Source organism: Gorilla gorilla, chromosome 1 (assembly GCF_029281585.2).
Source record: "Gorilla gorilla gorilla isolate KB3781 chromosome 1, NHGRI_mGorGor1-v2.1_pri, whole genome shotgun sequence".
Lineage (NCBI taxonomy): Eukaryota > Metazoa > Chordata > Mammalia > Primates > Hominidae > Gorilla > Gorilla gorilla.
Window position 1 is genome coordinate 77,492,489 of NC_073224.2, and position 21,854 is coordinate 77,514,342.

General features: G+C 42.2%; 1 protein-coding gene across 4 annotated transcripts in view; it reads right to left on the minus strand.

Moving 5' to 3' along the window:
* SOAT1 (sterol O-acyltransferase 1) overlaps positions 1–19,427 on the minus strand; it is a 61,775-nt gene extending 42,348 nt beyond the window's left edge. For 2 of the 4 annotated variants that reach the window (XM_063710580.1, XM_055366804.2), the window contains exons 1-2: positions 18,687–18,906; positions 10,274–10,399 (exon numbers count right to left, since the gene is read on the minus strand). In XM_063710580.1, the coding sequence (XP_063566650.1) occupies positions 10,274–10,391 (118 nt within the window). In that variant the 5' untranslated portion in view covers positions 10,392–10,399; positions 18,687–18,906. Of the gene's footprint in view, positions 1–10,273; positions 10,400–18,686; positions 18,907–19,151 lie in introns of those variants that run through there. The other 2 variants (XM_019027231.4, XM_055366813.2) reach the window with 2 other exon arrangements.
* Between the last annotated feature and the right edge of the window lie 2,427 nt (positions 19,428–21,854).

Genomic DNA, 21,854 nt, shown 5'->3' on the forward strand with positions numbered 1-21,854 from the left:
TGGTGAACACTGCCAGTTGCTTCCCAAATAAGGACATGCATGTCACTGCCTTTGCGAGAAACTGATTTAAAAATGGGCCTGAGTATCAGGCAGCAAAGAGATGACCCACTCAAGCTTATTGACTGGGAAAAATTTAAAGAGGTCCTTTTTGTAAGTGTGTGGTCAGAGTTTAAGAAAAGCAACAAAGGATGGTAATAAGGATGATATGGAATTCTAGGGCTAGTAATAAACATCAGGAAAGCTGTTACCATCCTGAGGCCAGAAAGGGCAAAGCGGGTAAAGGGTTAGTGGAACCCAGAGAGAACTCTTTAGAGAGAAATATTAGAAAGGGGCAATGGTTACCTACCAGGGAGAGAACCTTAGTTATAAACACCCCACCTTACTCTCTGCTCTTAGATCTCCTGAAGTTCTCCCACTGGCCAAGCCTACCAGAAACACACAGGGCACTGGAGACTATTGCTGCAGTTCTTAAGGTCAGTCTCCCAGGAAACAAAGTAGCGTAGAAAAGACTGGAGAGGCAAAAGGTAGATAGCCAGCATAACTTGTAATCTAACTCTGGCCAATGAGACACAAGAAGTCTGTAGGGGAATTTCTAGGGAAGGTTTCATCGCTAAAGAGAAAGACAGGGAAAGAGACAGTTTCTCTTCTGATAGAAGTCATCGTTTTGGGTTTTCCAGTTTTCTTAACCAGCACGGACTTACTAACCCTCTGTCATTATTTCTATCTGTCCCTTATCACCACCACCAATTTCCTGGACCCACCATGCCACACGCCGACTCCAGAAATTACCCGCTATCTGCCTTCTGATTCCAAATTGCCATGCGCTACAGAAAAAGTTAGGAAAATGGGCCCATTCTAAACTGCTGCAGTCAAGCCTTAGGCAGGCCTGCAATGAAAATATGCAATCTTTGTCTCTGCCTCTTGATGAATTTCTGTGACATTCCTCACAAAAGTAGTTCGAAACCTTTTCCACTTTCAAGGCCCAGCCCCACCAAGCAACTTTTAGTTGTTCAGTTTTGGTACCAAATCCTTAAATGTCTTCTATGTTTCTTAATTTTTGCTGTCTTTCAACCTCTTCTCCAACATTTCTGTGTCAGAGGAAAGAGTAGCCCATCTCTTTTTCAAGACTAACCCTTCAAACTATTATTGTCTTAATCATTCCCTATTCAAAAAGTTCAACCCACTGAGTCAATTATATTTTCCACACTTAAATTCAGAGACAATTTGTTCTTTAAAAATCATGTTTCAGATATTATGATATGGATGTCATCAGTGATACTGAAAATAAAATCTGTAGTTCTACTAACACTTATCAAGTATTACATATTTAATTTGTTTTTTAAAAATAAGTAATTGAACATCAAACCTATGATTTAACAATTTATTACTTAGGTTGAGAATAAATTTTCAAGTGAATTTTTTAAAGTTACATAGTAATAGTAATATAATGGCAAAATAACTGAAATTTGAGAAACGATTTTTTTTTTAAAAAACAGTCCTTTTGAAGATCACTTAACCCTCATGACATGCTGTACTTTTCCTTCTAATATAAAATGTTCTGAGAAAGAATTTTACACTTCTTATCTTTGTTTTCTTGCTAGCCAATAGTTTCCACCCATTTCTGCAACTCTTCTTTTCCCTGAAGACATTATGGCCTCCAAATTTCTAAATCCGCATCCTTGTTAAACTTGTTACAAATTTTAACATATAGTCTTGCTCTGTCACCCAGGCTGGAGTGCAGTGGTGCAATCCTAGCTCACTGCGACCTCTAACTCCTGGGCTCAAGCAATCCTCCCACCTCAGCCTCCTGAGTAGCTTCGGCTACAGGCACATGTTACCATGCCCACCTCATTTTTTTTATTTTTGTAAAGATGGGGTCTTGATATGTTGCCCAGACTGGTCTTAAATTCCCGGTCTCAAGCAATCCTTCCACCTCAGCCACTCAAAGTGCATGGATTATAAGCGTGAGCCACCACATCTGGCCTCATTTCTATTTTTAAAATAAAGAAACTGAGATTCAAAGAAATTAAACATCTTTTACACTGTCACATGGCCAATAAGTAACTGAGCCTGAAGAAATCCTTGTCTCCTGACCCCTAGTCATGCAGCATTGAAGAAAAAAAAAGGACAGCCAACCTATGTGATTACACTCATAAAGATGACTAAGGAATACTAAGCAGTGACTAATAACCAATTTTCAAGTTGCAGTTCTTTTAATAAATGTTTTCTTCATCTACTTGTGGCAAGAACAGAATTAGCTAACGTGTAGGCACTGACTAGTTTATTGCCTAGAAATTCAAACTCATTTTTAAATCCTGATTGTTTTCTAAAAAACTCTCATTGACCGTGTCTTAGAATACCTACATTTCAGCTTCACTTTGTTCTCCACAAAGCGATACAAAAGTCACTTGAAAAGTCACCTTTATGTCCATAGTATGGTTAGGTTTAGGAGCATTTCTTGAAAGAGTCAATCACTTTTCAATCTTAATAATAAAAGGGAAGATAAGATAGTAAAATCCATCTGTAACTGTCTATTGCTCCACTGACCACAAAAACTTTACAAAGTTCTCAACTACTCACATGTCTGCACTACTTCAGAAAAATGCAATCTGAGCCAGAAACGTGGATTAGTGCATGTTCATACAGAAACAGAGACTTAATAGATAATGTTGAAACAACTAACTAGCCATTTTGGAAAACTAAAAAATTAGATCCCCAATGATGAATGCATCATTCAAAAATAAATTTCATATGGATCAAATATTTCAATATAAAACACCACAAAAGTAAAAAAAAAAAAAAAAAAAAAGTCATGTTTTCTTTTTGTCATAATCTTGGATGATTTCTAAGCATGACAAAAAAAAAAACCTATAAGCAGCCAGGCGTGGTGGCTCATGCCTGTAATCCCAGCACTTTGGGAGGCTGAGGTGGATGGATCACTTGAGGTCAGCAGTTCGAGACCAGCCTGGCTGACATGGTGAAACCCTGTCTCTACTAAAAATACAAAAATTAGCAGGGCATGGTGGTACACGCCTGTAATCCCAGCTACTCAGGAGGCTGAGGCAGGAGAATTGCTTGAACCCGGGAGGCAGAGGCTGCAGTGAGCCAAGATCATGCCATTGCACTCCACTCCAGCCTGGGCAACAGAGCGAGACTCCATCTCAAAAAACAAAAACAAAAACAAAAACAAAAAAAAACCATTATAACAAAAGAATATTTGATATATAAAAACAAAACATGGCAAAGCATACATACATAAGCAAAGTCAAAAGACAAATCACTAGTTTGATTAAGAAAATATTCAAAGTACATAATCAAAGGATTAATTTATTTAATATAGAAAAAGCTCTTAAAAATAATAACCACCAGATAAGGAATAAAAGTGAGCAAAGGATATGAACAGGGCTTTTAAAGAAAAAAAAATACATGGTCAATAAATATGAAACAATTTCCCCACCTCACTTAAAATTCATGAGAACAAATTTATGCTATATGTATACTGTTTTTCACCCATCAAATCAGGAATTTTAAAAGACTGGTAAGATTATTGCCAAGAGTGTGGTGAAACAGTATAGTTAGGAATATAAATTGGCATAACATTTTTTAAAGGAAATTTGATAATATCTAAATTTTAAATGCAAAAGCCCTTTCACCTAGCAATTTCACTTTTAAGAATGTATCCTGGCCAGGTGCAGTGGCTCACGCCTGTAATCCCAGCACTTTGGGAGGCTGAGGCAGGCGGCGCACTAGGTCAGGAGTTCGAGACCAGCCTGACCAACATGGTGAAACCCCGTCTCTACTAAAAATACAAAAATTAGCAAGGCATGGTGGCGCACACCTGTAATCCTAGCTACTCAGGAGGCAGAGACAGAAGAATCGCTTGAACCAGCGAGGCGGAGGTTGTAGTGAGCCAAGATCGCGCCACTGCACTCCAACTTGGGTGACAGAGTGAGACTCCGTCTCAAAAAAAGAATGTATCCTATAGGTATACCAGTACAAGTAAGCAATGATGCTGTTTCAATGATGCTCTCTGTAGCACTGCTTGTAATACTGCAACTTTGGAAACAGCCTAAGTTTCCATCAATAAGGAGCAAGTTAAATAAACCGCCAAGCATCCATACAGCAGAAATACTACACAGGTATTTAAAAGAATTACATATACTAAATGAAAAGATGTCTGAGACTTACAAAGTATAGAAGAAACAAATTGCAGAAGAGATCTCAAATATGATCCCACATGTAAAAAAAAAAATGTTACTTGAGGGAGGAAGTATTACTTAATAACTTTCTATAGTGTTTGAATTTTTTCAATGAGTATATATTACTTTAAATGTAAAAAAATTTATATGCATATTTGAGCAATTTGTTTAATAAAACCAAATCTTTTTTTTTTTTTTTTTTTTTTGGACAGAGTCTTACTCTGTCACCCAGGCTAGAGCGCAGTGGCGCGGTCTCAGCTCACTGAAACCTCCGTCTCCCGGGTTCAAGGGATTCTACTGCCTCAGCCTCCTGAGTAGCTTAGATTACAGGCACCCACCACCACGCCCAGCTGATTTTTGTATTTTTAGTAGAGACAGGGTTTTATCATGTTGGTCAGGCTAGTCTCGAACTCCTGACCTCAAGCGATCTGCCCGCCTCGGCCTCCCAAAGTGCTGGGATTACAGGAGTGAGCCACCGTGCCCGGCCATCTGGGAACTATATTACTCAACTAGAGTAACTTTGGCTTCTTTTTCTTTTATCACCACATCTGTATCAACTGTGTAGGCTGCCTGTATATGCAAGAAGATAATCTGCCTTATTACCACTAAATTGTTACAACATCATATTATCTTGTTTTAAATCAAGAGATAATTTCTGGTAGGAATATTAGAGGATTTCATGTAGATTATAATTCTGTTGATATACAACAGGAGATTATAAAAGCTACCTCAGGAACTGGGACAGAAGAGTGGACAGCACTGCCAATAAGATAATACCTTAATGAGGCCAGGCGCAGTGGCTCGCGCCTGTAATATCAGCACTTTGGGAGGCCGAGGTGAGTGGATCACCTGAGGTCGGGAGTTCGAGACCAGCCTGACCAACATGGAGAAACCTCGTTTCTACTAAAAACACAAAATAAGCCAGGCGGGTGGCGCATGCCTGTAATCCCAGCTACTTGGGAGGCTGAGGGAGGAGAATCGCTTGAACCTGGGAGGTGGAGGTTGTGGTGAGCCGAGATCATGCCATTGCACTCCAGCCTGGGCAACAAGAGCAAAACTCCATCTCAAAAAAAAAAAAAAAAAAAGATAATACCTTGATGAACACAGTGCTACATACGCAGAAAGTGCTTTCATATTTGCTATCCTTGGCTTTGCATAAAAGGTAACCTAAGCACTGACAAGCTGTAAGATTCGTCCAAAATCATTCACACAGGTAGGTCATCAGTCAATGACAATACATACAGTAAGACTTCAAGTCCTATTTTTTTTTGAAGTCTGCAAATCTTCCAGTAGTTAAGACCATTTTTTTTTAAGAGATGGGGTCTCACTATGTTGCCCAGGCTGGACTCCAACTCCTAGGCTCAAACGATCCTCCCAAGCAGCTCAGACTATAGATGCAAGCCACCACATAGAAGATGCTGATACAGTATTTCTGAGAACGGACATCACCTTTACAACAAAACCAGAGCCCCTATTAAGCATCCAGAATGCTACAGTAATCAAACACTGACCATTTCTTCTTCCATGTGTTTTGCTCTCCTCTTCTAGAAGCTGTAGATGTCTATTTAGTTTACCATCTTGATGAAGTTGCATCTACAACAGTCATGTCATCTGACATTCCTTCAACTACTGTAACTGTATCTATGTTTGAAATGCCTTACCCAACATCGTCATGATGAGGATTACAAGTGGCAGCAGCAGATATCCCACACAACCCAGGTATACAATCATTTCTGACCAGCCGTCTGTTTTGGCAAACAGTGTTTTCACTCACAACTGCCAACTGCACAGATTTCTTTGTTTTGAGGTATTAAAGGTGGTCTTTCTAAATCCAGAAAACATAGTCGTCTTTCATTTAACATTAAGTATGCAAGGCACTATTTTTAGTGCCAGAAGTTTAAAGGGAGCTGACTGAAAAAGGTTGAGATGTGCTGGTTTTGAAAAGGAAATGTCTTTATTATTTCCTACTACAACAATCCTCTCTGCCTTGTCACACTAGCATTTGTGACAGCATATGTTGGTGCTGCTTTTTTTTTTTTTTTTTTTTGAGGTGGAGTCTCACACTGTTGCCCAGGCTGGAGTGCAGTGGCATGATCTCGGCTCACTGCAAGCTTCGCCTCCTGGGTTCACGCCATTCTCCTGCCTCAGCCTCCCAGTAGCTGGGACTACTGGTGCCCACCACCGCACCTGGCTAATTTTTTGTATTTTTAGTAGAGACGGGGTTTCACCGTGTTAGCCAGGATGGTCTTGATCTCCTGACCTTGTGATCTGCCCACCTCGGCCTCCCAAAATGCTGGGATTACAGGCGTGAGCCGCCACACCCGGCTTTTGGTGGTGCTACTTTTAACGCTTCTGGAACCCTCATTAACAAATACCTTCAGTGTGTGCCATTTCACAATGAATTTAACTAATTTCCACCACCTTAGCAGCAGTAAAAGAAGGAAATACTGCCCAATCACCAAATGTATACCAATTACTGCTTGCTATTTGGCACTATCTGCTTCTATGCTTCATATCAAGTCCTTTGACTTGCTTCAATGTGTATGTGTCAAATTTAGAGCCACTTTTGTCCTCCTGGGCCCACTGGAGGGTCCCCAGCAAGGGCCACTACCCACCAGCTGCCAGGGCAGTTGGCTGGGCACTGAGAGGCTGTTGGAGCCTTATCTTCTTACTTACTTCTGGCCTTTCCAATTTGCTCTATACTCCTATCCATGAAAACCAACCACAAATCCATCTGTACTACCTACCCCTCATCCTCTCTAAAAGCAAACAAAACACCACACACACAACACTATACTGACTTAAAAAGTCTTTGCAAATGCATACCTCTGTGGATTGAAAGCCCTCTCCCAGTCTTCTTATCTCAAAGGCCAAACTCAAAATCTACTTCAGTGAGACTTTCCTCCATTCTAAAGCAAGGGCTCCCCCAACCCCATCGGTCTCTATTTGGTTACTATAACTCACCTAGCTCCTATTTATAACAAAGGATTTTTTCTATTTGGGTATCTTATGCACACCAACTTCAAGCTCCCTATTAACAAACCTGGTACCCTATCTTACATTTAGATCAAAGGTGCTTAACTGACACCAGATTATTAATCTGTTGGCTGGAAGGCTATCATCAAAAGACAGATAATAAGTCTTGGTGAGGATATGGAGAAATTGGAACCCTCATACATTGCTGGTGGGAACATAAGAAGGAGTAGCTATTTTGGAAAAGTACAGCAGTTCCTCAAAAAGTTAAACATACATTTACCATGACTCAGCAACTCAACTCTGACGTATATACCCAAGAGAACTGAAAACATATATTCCATAAGCTTCTACACAAATGTTCATAGCAGCATCATTCATAATAGCCAATCATTGTAAATAACCCCCCCAAAATAAATATCAACTGACAGATAAGCAAACTGTATCATACCTATACAATGAAATATTATTCAGCCACAAAAAAAAAATGAAGTACTGATACATATTAAAACATACTGCTCAGGAGGCTGAGGCAGGAAGATCACTTGAGGCCAGGAGATCGAGGCTGCATGTGCTATAAGCATGCCTGTGAATAGCCCCTGCACTCCAGCCTGGACAGCAGAGCAAGATTCCACCTCAAATCAAAAAACCAAACAAACATGGAAAACATTATGCTAAGTGCAAGCAGCCACACACAAAGGCCACATGTTCTACGAATCCCCTTATAAGAAATGCCCAGATCAAGCAAATCCAAAGTGACAGGAAGTATATCAGTGGTTGCTAGAGGCTAAGAGAAGAGAGGAATGGGACTTCTTTCCAGGGTGATAAAAATGTTTTGAAATTAAACAGCAGTGATGGTTCCACAACCTTGTAAATATATTAGCAACCACTGAATTGTAAACTTTAAAATGGTGACTTTAATGGTATGCGAATATATTACTAAAAAATTAAAAGGAATGGAGTCCTGACATGGTGGCTCATGCCTATAAAACCAGCACTTTGGGAGGTCGGGGCAACCAAATCACTTGCCAGAGTTCAAGACCAGCCTGGCCAACATGTTGAAGCCCCAACTCTATTAAAATACAAAAATTAGCCAGGCGTGGTAGCACATGCCTGTAATCCCAGCTACTCGGGAGGGTGAGGCAGGAGGATCACTTGAGCCTGGGAGGTGGAGGATGCAGTAAGCCAAGATTGCACCACTCCAGCCTAGGTGACAAAGCGAGACTATCTCCAATTAGGAGGAATGGAAGGAAGAAGGAAGAGAAGGGGATGGGGGAAAAGGGAAGAAACAAAGAAGGAGGAAGAAGGGAAGAAAAAGGAGAAAAAGGGCTGGGCATGGTGGCTCACACCTGTAATCCCAGCACTTTGGGAGGCTAAGGTTGGTGGATTACCTGAGGTCAAAAGTTCGAGACCAGCCTGACCAACATAGTAAAATCCCGTCTCTACTAAAAATAACAAAATTATCTGCACGTGGTGACGCATGCTTGTAATCCTAGCTACTTGGGAGGCTGAAGCAGGAGAATGGCTTGAACCCAGGAGGCAGAGGTTGCAGTAAGCCAATATCACACCATTGCACTCCACTCTAGGCAACAAAAGCAAAACTGTCTCAAAAAAAAAAAAAAAAGGAGAGAAAGAAACGGCACCTAGACCAGGCTGGGCGCGGTGGCTCACGCCCGTAATCCCAGAACTTTGGGATTACTCCCAAAGCACTTACTCCCCAAGGTGAATAAATGTTACAATATGTGAAGAAACATTTTCAAATTAGCATTATTTACATTAAACCAAAGAGGTTGTTACACTTCTTGATTTAAGCTAACCAATTCAATTTTTAACACCTGCACTAAAACCTGGATTGACTAAAACTTAATGAACTAGGACAATAAAGAACACTGAAAATACATAGAAATCAGAAGAATTTAGAATCTTTTTAAAAACTTGGGACATAAAGAGAATGATCATATACAGTGACAGAAAGTTTCAATTAAAATAACTTTTCTATCCCAAGAACTGGAAGGAACAAACAAGCATGAAGTTTCTAATGCGTGAGAATGCAGGCAAGGGAAACAAACTGGGTTATCACTAAGTCCCTAAATCACGGAAGGAGAATTCTCCCCAGTATTGGCTCACCCTCCTTTGCATAAATTTCACATTTTATGTCACACTAAAACTAGCCCATATGCCATATAAATATGTCATATATAGCTAACTAAGAGCCTATCAATAAACCTCATTATGCCAACTCAAGCAGCAATATTTACATTCCTGGTGGGATCCAGCTGTTGATATTTAAGTTTAATTAAATTTAGGTAGGAAAAACAAAACTGTTTCTTTATGAAAAGAGATGAAATGCCAAAGACAACCTGTCTCAGAAGGTTCCGCACCTATTTGTTAACTAAACAATCCTCAATTTTCAAATCCTTGTTGAAAACAAACCTTTACAAATGTCACTGCAAAAATCAATACCCTGATGCAATAGATGACATCAATTAGAGTTGTGTTTACAAGTCTATCATTCATAATCATAAACCTTGACCTTAACAACAAAGGACTATCGTATTCCTCTTTGTAGTCAGGCATTAAGCAAACGTGGATACAAGAACTAATAAAACTCCCTAACTACTCCCCTCCCAAGATTTATAGCTCAGTATTGAACTGGGTTAGGCACCCTGCTAATTACTCACATTTTACTCATTACATCTATTATGAAAGTAGTTAATTACAAGAATATTACACTGTGATAAATCTAATTATGTGTATGATTTTGGAGGTTTTGTCATTCACTTAACTTGGAGCTCCATAATGGCAAACAAATCCATACTGATCACTGCTATAGCCCCAGCATCCAGCGGGGGACCTCAGCAATTATTGGTAGGTTACGTGACTGAATGAATGGTCTCTAAAACACAGCAGATACCAATAGATGTCCACCAAACTAATTAACAAGAAAGGACTTATTGTCTAATTGCTTTGTTACTAGACATATAAAACTCTATCAATACCCATTTACAATAAAGAATTAAAGAGATGTCAATACTTATTCTATAACACTGTATTTGTTCTCTATTTCACTAATTCACCTAAAAAAAAAAATTAAGCCTCACCATTACTAGGTGTCTCTAGGGACTCCTTTGCAGGGTTTCTCTGGTCTTCATCTTCCTCAGGATTTTCCCTGGACTTTGACAGCCGGTTTCTTAGAGACATCTTCTCTTCACCCACCATTGTATTGTCTAGGAAAGAAGGTGTAAAAAGCTTTCGTATTAGTCCGTTTTCACACTGCTATACACTACCTGAGACTGGGTAATTTATAAAGGAAAGAGGTTTAACTGTCTCACAGTTCCGCATGGCTGGAAAGGCCTCAGGAAACTTACAATCATGGCAGAAGACCAAGGGGAGGCAAGGCATGTCTTACGTGGCGGCAGGAGAGACAGAGCAAGGAAGTGCCACATTTAAAACCATCAGCTCTCATGAGAACTCCCTCACTATCACGAGAACAGCATGGGGGAAACTGCCCCCATGATCCAATCACCTCCCACCAGGTCCCTCCCTCGACACGTGGTGATTACAGTTAGAGATGAGATTTGTGTGGGGACACAGAAGCAAACCAATATATCAGCTTTGAACTAAGCATCTGGCTTACGTGAATTTCACAATACCACTATATTTAGGAGAGGTGAAATGTGATGATATATTCTCTTCCTTTTGCATTAATCATTTCAAAGCATTTTCTGGGTACAAGATACTCAAGATAACAAATCTGAAGAAATCAGGTCCTATAAAATAATTTGAATGGTTTCGAAGCCCCTTTTTAAACATAGACCCCACTCTTAAAGAACAATTTAGTTGAACAAAGCATTAAGTATGTAAAAAAAAAAAAAAAAGGATTAAATAGTAACAGGTAACTACAAAGATGCCACAGGGTGGAGTATGATTTAATAACAAAGTCAATGGTAAAAACAATACCTTAAGTTCAGAGACATCAGAGACAGCAGAGATTAGCAGAAGATGTAAAGGTTTCACAGAAAAGAAGGTATTTTAGACACAGTCTTGAAGGATGAGAACTGTGCATTCCATGTGCAAGAAAGGATTAAAACAAGGACCTTATAAGCCCCGTTCAGGGAACCATGACGGAATTGAACTACGACAAAAACAAGTTTTTGTTAAGTATCTACTAAGTGCAAGGACCCTGCCAGATGCTTTAAGTTTTCTCATTTAATCTTCATAACAATTCTGAAAAAAATTACCCTCCGTTTTCACACAAGAAAACAATGATTTAAAGTAGTTACTATCAGTGTCCTCCACCCCTGTACCAGGAATACACCTGCAGTTGAACAAGCTGAATTTACAGGAATGCACACCACAGCCCCAGGTACTACAGTCTGCTTTTCTTCTCATTACAGTAACTTGCCCAAGACCACACAGCTAACGACAGAGCCCGATTGGAACTGGCATTAGTTGGATCCAAACTACAAAGACCACTAACTACTGGGGGAAAATAGTTGGTAATGGAGAAATGTGATGAGGGAAAAGACTAGAAAGGAGGACAGGAGTCAAACTATAAAGACCTAAGAAATTAGAAGTTTTTCAGGAGGGCAGTGGTGAGACACTTTAAGCACTAAAAAACATGATCAAAGATCAATATCAAGATAGTACAAGGTTTACTCTAAAGCCATGTGTTTCACTAGTTGGGCATGGTGGCACACAGCTGTAGTCCCAGCTACTTGGGAGGCTCAGGCGGGAGGATGACTTGAACCCAGGAGTTTGAGTCTGGCGTGGGCAACATAGCAAGACCACATCTCAAAATTATTTATTTATTGAGAAGGAGTATCGCTTTGCCCAGGTGGGAGTGCAATGGCGCAATCTCGGCTCACTGCAACCTCCGCCTCCTGGGTTCAGGCAATTCTCCTGCTTCAGCCTCCCGAGTAGCTGAAATTACAGGTGCCTGCCACCACACGTGGCTAATTTTTGTATTTTAGTAGAGACAGGGTTTCACCATGTTGGTCATGCTGGTCTCGAACTTCTGACCTCAAATTATCCGCCCACCTCGGCCTCCCAAAGTGCTGGGATTACAGGCATGAGCCACCGCACCCGGCCAAAAAAAACAATTATAAATAAAAAGTAAAGCAGTGTTTCACTATGTGATAAAGTTTTCAAGAGTCTAAAGCAAGAAGAAAACAACTGTGAAATACTCATTACATTATTTTAAAGCTACATATATTTAAAATCTGAGACTACAGTTTTTCTTAATTTTTGTATTAAAATATCCTTTTCTGTATAAAAGGATGAAATATAGTACATGGTGGGTTTGGTTGTTTTTCAACTATCACAGCTTGGCAAAGTAAAAATCTGACAAATCTAGATCGGCTTTCTTCTAATTATTTCTGAAATCAAACAAATGAAACAATTGTGGAACAGCAGATGAATATATCAAGTAGAAATGTTATGATATCATAAGATCTAATTAAGAGGAACTTAAGGGAAAAGTCAGGGCTAATAAATCACAAGACGATGCCCAACTTACAATGTCCAATTCTGTGTAAAAGTGACAGAGGAAGCCACAAGAGCACCTATCTCTTCATCAGAAATGATGAGAGAAGTGAGAACTGAAAACTAAACTTTGAGGGACAGCCTCAAAGTAGAAAGACGCAAAAGGAACCAAGATGTTTCAGTGAGAGGAATTTCACAAGGAATAATGGGAATTTTTTTTTTTTTTTTTTCTGGCCAGATGAACAGAGACTTTTTTTTCTGGCCAGATGATGGGGAATTTAAAGTAAATACTCTTTTAAAGAGCATATAGCAAAAGTTTAAAGCATAAAAGACCGCAAAATGAAGCTGGGTGCGGTGGCTCATGCCTGTAATCCCAGCACTTTGGGAGGCTGAGGTGGGCAGATCATGAAGTCAGGAGATCAAGACCATCTTGGCTAATACAGTGAAACCCCATCTCTACGAAAAATACAAAAAAAGAAAAAAAAATTAGCTGGGCATGGGGGCAGGCGCCTGTAGTCCCAGCTACTCAGGAGGCTGAGGCAGGATTATGGCATGAACCCAGGAGGCGGAGCTTGCAGTGAGCTGAGATCACACCACTGCACTCCAGCCTGGGCGACAGAGCAAGACTCCGTCTCAAAAAAAAAAAAAAAAAAGATAGCAAAATGATTAAAAAATAAATGCCAGATTAAAGTTTATTACCCAAGCCCTATGAAACAGTATAGCACAATGCAATATTTCTCAAAGTAGAATAACAGCTGATTTTTTTTTAGTGCTTATGTGTTTTACATGTATTATTTTCATCTCAACAGAATCAAGACAGATACTATTGTTATTTTCCAAATATTCTTTGGCCACCATAGTGTCCCATATACTCTTCCCTGTCTATAGAAAGCTATTTCTCCTCTGCCCTTTTTTATGTAGCTAACTCCTACTCAAGCCTTCAAAGAATCACAGCTGCAGCAGTAATAGAATTAATACCAACAGTTCTGATTTAATGAGCACCTATTATGTACCTCTAGGCACTGTGCTGCTAAACTTTTTACATTACATTTAATCTTTACAACCTTAGATAAGTATTATCCTCATTTTACAGATGAGTTTAGGGAAGTGATTTAACTTGTCCCAAATCAAATAATTCTCCAACAGCAGAACTAGAATTCAAAACAAAGACTATCAGGTTCTACAACCTGCCCTCTAATCGCTAAACTGCCTCCAACTCACACCCTCTGAAGTTTCCTTTACCACCACCTCTCATCTCATCCTCTCTGCGGTCCCACTACACTAAGCATCCTGTCACATGTTACATTGTCCTATAATCAGAGAGCAATACTCTCTGTCTCTTACATTAGGCTTAAGTTCTCAAAGATAGGGATTACATAGTATTTTCTGTAAGACTCCCCCAAATCTAGTGTGGAGTACCTGGAGTACAACAGGCAGGCATTAAGAAAGAAAGCAAATGTATCAGTTAATATGTAACCAATTATTCTAAGCACAAGACAGTCCCCAACTTATGACGGTTCAATTTAAAATTTTTCAACTTTATGATGGTGCAAAAGCAACATGCATTCTGTGGAAATCATATTTTGAGTACTCATACAACTATTCTGTTTTTCACTTTCAGTATAGTATTCAATAAATTACATGAGATAATGAACACTTTATTGTAAAATAGTCTGTGTTCAATAATTTTGCCCAACTGTAGGCTAATATTAAGTGTTTGGAGCATATTTAAGGTACACTAGGCTAAAAATACCCAAAAAACATTTAGCCCAGCGTGGTGGCAAGCACCTGTAATCCCATCTACTCAGGAGGCTGAGGCAGGAAAATCACTTGAACCCAGGAGGCGAAGGTCGCAGCGAGCACAGGTCGCACCTCTGCACTCCAGCCCAGACAACAGAGTGAGACCCTGTCTCCAAAAGAAGAAATATAAAAAGGGAGTCCTTGGTAATAAGATGGTTCCTCAACCATCAAGCTACTCTAGAGGAAACCTTACATCAAAAGCTAAAACAGGGCCGGGCATGGTGGAATACACCTGTAATCCCAGCACTTTGGGAGGCCGAGGTGGGCAGATCACGAGGTCAGGGGATCGAGACCATCCTGGCTAGCCTAGCATGGTGAAACCTCGTCTCTACTAAAAATACAAAAAATTAGCCAGGTGTGGTGGCAGGCACCTGTATTCCCAGCTACTCGGGAGGCTGAGGCAGAAGAATCGCTTGAACCCGGAGGTGGAGGTTGCAGTGAACCTCAATCACACCACTGCACTCAAGATAAGTTAGATCAAGTCACTTCACAACTTAAACCCCTTCAAACATCCTAAGTCCTTACCATGATTTAGTAACTTCTGCATTGCCTGCCACTCACCACCACCCCCTTAAACACCATCAATCTTATTTATTTATTTATTTTTTTTTTTGAGACAGAGTTTCACTCTTGTTGGTCAGACTGGAGTGCAATGGCACAATCTCAGCTCACCGCAACCTCCGCCTCCTGGATTCAAGCAATTCTCCTGCCTCAGCCTCCGGAGCAGCTGGGGTTACTGGCCACCACACCCAGCTAATTTTGTATTTTTAGTAGAGATGGGGTCTCGAACTCCCAACCTCAGGTGATCCACCTGCCTCAGCCTCCCAAAGTGCTGGGATTACAGGTGTGAGCCACCGCACCCGGCATTTTTTTTTTTTTTTTTTGAGACGGAGTCATGCCATGTCGCCCAGGCTGAAGTGCAGTGGCATGATCTTGGCTGTCTCATTTTCTCTACTCATTACTTTGGCCTTCCACTGTTTCTTAAACAAGCGCACCGGCTCACGCCTGTAATCCCAGCACTTTGGGAGGCCGAGGCGGGTGGATCACAAGGTCAGGAGTTCTAGACTGGCCTGGCCAAGATGATGAAACCCCGTCTCTACTAAAAATACAAAAAATTAGCCAGGGGTGGTGGCAGGCACCTGTAATCCCAGCTACTCGGGAGGCCGAAGCAGAGAATAGCTTGAACCCAGGAGGCGGAGGTTGCAGTGAGCCGAGATCGTGCCACTGCACTCCAGCCTGGGTGACAGAGCTGGACTCTGTCTCAAAAAAGAAAAGGACAGGACATGGGATATTTCACAATTGGGGGACATTAATAGCTATGATTTGATTACATGCACAGTTTTAGGAGGAAGGACAAATAAATATATTGGAGTACGCCGCCAGTAAGTTGAGGAAGTGAAAACAGTGATCATAAGACTAGTCTCTCAAGAGGTCTAGCAGTGAAGGAATCTCTAGCGTTTAGGAAGCAAGTAACAAAGTGCTGAGTGCAGTAGGTGTAGCACATATCTCATTTAACATGTCCATTTTTAAAGATGCAGGAGATTCAGAAATGCTAACAAACTTGTTCAAAGTCACAGGTAACATAAAGTTATTCCCCCCCAGGTAACAAAGCTAAGTAGACAGCTATTTATACAACACACTGATTGAAAAAGAATTTAAGAATCTAATCTGTGCACGCAATTACATAATGTTCAGTGTGATAAGCATCTAACTTATCTTAAGAAAGCAAAACAAAAAGAAATGATTTGAGAAACAAATGAACTTGGAAAGACACGTCAACTTTAGCCTGCCTCCGTGTTCCCATTAATACAGCTTTCAAAAGAGCCCATAAATCTGCATCACAAATACTGAGTGCCTATTCCAGGTAAAGAACTTTGCCACATCACCCTTAGATTCAGTGGTGGAAAGGGGACACAACTGTGGATAGAATTTACAATACAGAGCAAAAAAAATTTCCCTCTGGCACCCAAAGGTTGGCCCTAACACAACGCTACAACTTTTACATATCACAGAACTAGGTCTTTAAGTAATTAGCAAAACTAAAGAACAAGAACAAATTCTCATTTACATCTGTATGGTTAGTATAATCTCTTATTAACCAATGTGGCAAAAAAATGCAAAACAAAGCCATCCTCTTAGAAAAATGGAACTTGGCTGGTCTTTGTTAAAAACTTTTTCCCATAGGAAAAAGGGACTCTTCCCTGGTTAATACAGTAGTTCTCCCATATCCATGGGGGATACGGTCCAAGACTCCCAGTGGATGCCTAGAACTGTGAATAACAGTGAAACCAATACACGTTGTTTTTTCCTATACATACCTATTATAAAGTTTCATTTACAGGCTGGGCACAGTGGCTCACGCCTGTAATCCCACCTCTTTGGGAGGCCGAGGCAGACCAATCATCTGAGATCAGGAGTTTGAGACCAGTCTGGCCAACAAAGTGAAATCCTCCCTGTCTCTACTAAAAATACAAAAATTAGCTGGGCGAGCCGGGCGCGGTGGCTCACGCCTGTAATCCCAGCACTTTGGGAGGCTGAGGCGGGCGGATCACCTGAGGTTGGAAGTTCGAGACCAGCCTGATCAGTAAGATCTGATCAGTCTTTACTAAAAAAAAAAAAAAAAAAAAAAAAAAAAAAAAAAAAAATTAGCCGGGCGTGGTAGCACATGCCTGTAATCCCAGCTACTTGGGAGGCTGAGGCAGGAGAATCGCTTGAACCCGGGAGGCGGAGGTTGCAGTGAGCCGAGATCGTGCCATTCCAGCCTGGGCAATAAGCACCAAACTCCATCTCAAAAAAAAAAAAAAAAAAATTAGCCGGGCGTGGTGGGACACGCCTGTAATCCCAGCTACTTGGGAGGCTGGGGCATGAAAATCGCTTGAACCTGGGAGGCAAAGTTTCAAAAAGCTAGGCATAGTAAGAGATTAACAATATATTGTATTAAAATTCACTTGAACATGGTATCTCTCGAAATGTCTTATTGTACTCTGTTTCGCACCTCAGGTAGCTGAAACTACAGAAAGCAGTTAAGTGGGGATCACTGTATTTCTCATTCAAAAGTTCCTTCCTCTGTCCACCAACTTATTCATTCTTTCTTTGGGCCAAGTGCTGGACCAGACCCTGAAAATTAAGAGGTAAGATAGGCTAAACCAGCCTTCATGAAATGCACTAGCAGAGGAAACAAAGCAACTAATTCATTACAATTAATGATCAGCTTCTGCTAAGGAGAATAAAGAGTTCATGGAGGGCTTAATGGGGATGGGGTGATTTCCAGAGGAAGTGATATGTGGGCTGATATCTGAGGCAGGTATAAGAGTTGGAGGGAGGGAGAGAATACAGCATTAGAGGTGGAGGAAACTCCTAAAAGCCAAGAGATAGGAAAGAAAATGAAGCTTTCCAGTAACAAAAATAAAGCCAGTGTGGCATGAACCTGGAAAGTCAGAAGCAAAGTGGGCCAAATGAACCAGAGATAGAAAGAGTGTGCTCACTCAGCAGGTCTTTATCCTAAAAGATTGCGAAACCTCAGATGCATTCTAAGCATGTGATTCACTAAAACACGTGCATTTCTAAACGATAATTCAGTGCCACAGAGCTCCTTCCAAAACCCATTCTCACACCCAGACAACGCACAGACTTCCTTAACAAGTCATTCACTGACACCGCCCAACTTTTAAAAAGAAAAAAAAAAAAGCTTCAAATTGAATTCTACTTCAAGGAAGAGGAAATCAAGCAGGCTGAAAAAAAGAAAAAAGTGGTTTAAACAGGTGGCGCCACTTAAATATTAAAAAGTGACCAACAGGCCAGGCGCGATGGCTCACGCCTGTAATCCCAGCACTTTGGGAGGCCGAAGCGGGCGGATCACTTGAGTTCAGGAGTTTGAGACCAACCTGGTCCAACATGGTGAAACCCCGTCTCTACTAAAACTACAAAAATTACCTGGGCGTGGTGGCGCACGCCTGTAATCCCAGCTACTCGGGAGGCTGAGGCACGAGAATCGCTTGAACCAGGGAGGCAGAGGTTGCAGTGAGCCGAGATTGCACCACTGCACTCCAGCCTTGCGACACAGCGAGACTCCGTCTCAAACAAACAAACAAAAGTGACCAACGAACTTAACCTAAATATATATACGGAGAATAAAGTTTATATAGTTGTTTCTCACTTAGAAATAACCTTTCAATATACATATTATTTAAATTACATGACCATTAACACTTAGGGAAAACAGAAACTTACCTACATCCTAATATTTTACAATAAAACATGAGCTTGATTAAAGGTTCTGGTGCCCCTACAGATTTTCATGTCTTGCTAATACCATCCTTCCCTTCACACATTTTCTCTAAATCATTAAAAAGCTGACTTCCTGAGTGCATTTTTGGTTTCGCTTTTTAAAGAATAAAACGTCTTCTAATTCCTAACTTTCTTTACTACTGACTTGAGAGATGCCACGAGATTTGCGGAACACCAAACCAGCGTGCAGGGTTTAAAAGGCTGCCCGTGACCCGGGCGCCTGACGGTAACTTTCCCGCCCTCCCCTCCCCAACTCCCCTGCAGTCGCCGAGCCTCGCCTTCTCCGCAGCACAGCCCAGGACAAGGCCGGGCCGGAGCTTCTGCCGCCACCGCTTCTCCCTTCCCCGCGGGCTGAGGCCGGTGGACCCAAGCGGGAAGCCAGGAGAGGCGCGGGAGCACCACCGTTACCTGAGGCCCGCGCCCGGCAGCGGGCACTTCGGCCAAGAGGGCAGAGCCGGGAAGCGGTCACACAGCAGCCAGCAGGAAGGTCGACTCCGGGAAGCTCTCCTGGCACCCAGGGCCCGCAACGTCGCCTGCTAAGCTAAAGCGCCGGACAGCCCGGCCCCTACGCCCCCTGCCTCCGAGCACCGCTGCGTCACGCGCAGGGCCACCTCCGGCTGAGCATCCTATTGGTGGTCCCCAGGTTGCCAGGCTCCGCCCACCTCCCCGCCCCTTCCCGGGCGCGCGGGTCCCCCGCGCCAGTGCTTACAGGCTGGCCCTGGCAACCTGCCAAAGAAGCTTCTCACCCGGACATCATGATACCGGCGACAACATCTTGCTTGACACTTCCACCCCAGCAGTAGAATGTGCAGCCAAAACGGGACTGCGACAACTCCCTGCAAGCCCGAAACGGCACCCTGCGTGGTAGCATGGAGCTGCAGGGGCGTTTGGCTCCTAGGCCGACTGGAAGAAGCCGCTTCTGGAGCTGTGGATCATTGCAGTTTGAACTGACCATCCAGGAACAACGTAGAACTAGCCAGAAGCAAGAATCGCTGGCTTATCTGCACACCAAGATTCGTGCCTTTATCAGGAGATTCCTTACCGTTTGAAAACCAGCGTCCTTCAGCAACATTCAAACTAGATAAGGGGACAAAACCTGCACCAAATAATAAAACACGCCAAATAATGGAACAACTAAGTAATATTTAAGGGCCCTTGAGGCCAGGTGCGGTGGCTCACGCCTGTAATCCCAACACTTTGGGAGACCGAGGTGGCTGGGTCACCTGAGGTTAGGATCGAGACCAGCCTGACCAACATGGTGAAACCCCGTCTCTACTAAATACAAAAAATTAGCCGGGCGTGGTGGAGCGCGCCTGTAATCCCAGCTATTCGGGAGGCTGAGGCAGGAGGATTGCTTGAACCCGGAAGCCAGAGGTTGCAGTGAGCCTAGATTGTGCCATTGCACTCCAGCCTGGGCAATAAGAGTGAAACTCCTTCTCAAAAAAAAGTTTTAAAAATAAAATAAACAAAGGGCCCTCGTGACTTCATAATCAAAAGAAGAATGAGGCAGAGAGATTTGGGACAGAGATTAAATACAACAGTTAATTGCTTGGAATTTGTGAAGGCAGAGGTGTACGTGAATTTAGGGTAAAGATAGGTGAAAAGGCAATGATGAGAGGAGCGGAGACTGAAGAGTCGCACTCACAGCCTGCAAACTAATACCAGCTAGCCTGGCCTGACTAATCGCTTCTTCCCCGCTCCTCCCCAGGACAAAATTCCCTGAACAAATAGATGAGGTTTAGCAGAACTGACTACTCTCTGTGGTCCTTTAAACAAAGTGGATTTGTACACGTTCCCTTGGCCACCCAGCAGGCTGCACTGTTCACTCAAAGCAGAACTGGCCCTCAGCATCCAGTCGAGTTTAGTACTGGCTGTCATTGGCAGATCTGCTCCGTTTGGCCTCTTCTACAACTGTGATTGCCACGTGTGCTGACTAGTTGGTGACAGGGTCTGGTAGACCCCCAGCTGCTTCCCCTCCCCACTCCCACTAGTTATAGAGCAGTAGGAACATAGGCACTCATTTCTATTGGGTCTCTGTTGGCTACCTTCTATATACACCAAGATGACTGGCCTTTTCACTGTTCGATTCATTCATTCAAAAAATATTGATAGTATTCTTGGTGCTAGAAATACAGTGGTGAATAAACAGAAGAAGCCCCTGCACTTAGAGGCTTATGTTCTGCAGGACTAGGTATGAAAGGAAACAAACAGGTGGCTCAAGCCTATAATCCCAGCACTTTGGGAGGCTGAGGCAGGAGGATCACTTTGAGGCCAGGAGTCCAAGACCAGCCTGAGCAACATAGTGAGACTCCCTCTCTACAGAATTTAAAAACAACAACAACAACAACAACAACAATGACAACAAAATTTGCTGGGAATTGTGGCAGGCCCCTATGGTCCCAGCTACTCGGGAGGCTGAGATGAGAGGATTGCTTGTGGTGGGGGATGGGGGGTGAGGGATGGAGGATGCAGTGAGCCAAAAAATCATGCCACTGCACTGCAGCCTGGTCGACAGAGTGGGACTCTGTCTCAAACAACAAAAGCTTATGTTTCTAATGGAGAACATAAATAATAAAACGAATAGATGAGATAATCACTGGCAGTGATAAGTATTGAGCAGAAAACAAAACAGAATGGTCAGGGAAGGATTTTCTGAGGAGATAATTCAGGAGCTAAGACCTAAATGACAAGGAGCCAGCCAAGCCAACCATGGGGAGGAAGAACATTCTAGACAGAGGATAATGGGTGTGAAGGCCCGGATGCTGAACTGTGGCTGATGCTGAAGCATGGCTGTTTGAGGAACAGGCCAGGAGGCTTGAGCATGTCAAATAAGGGTTTGAAGTTGAGTTTGGAGCATTAAGCAGGAACCTAATCACGTTGTTTGGATTTATCTGTTAAGTGCAAAGGCAAGATAATGAAGGGTTTGGGTTTTTGTTGTTTTGAGATGGGGTCTCACTCTGTCGCCTAGGCTGGAGTGCAGTGGTGCAATCAGGGCTCACTGCATCGTCTACCTCCCCAGGCTCGCTAAGTCATCTTCCCACCTCAGCCTCCCAAGTAGCTGGGACTACAGGCGGGCGTCACCACACCAGACTAATTTTTGTATTTTTTGTA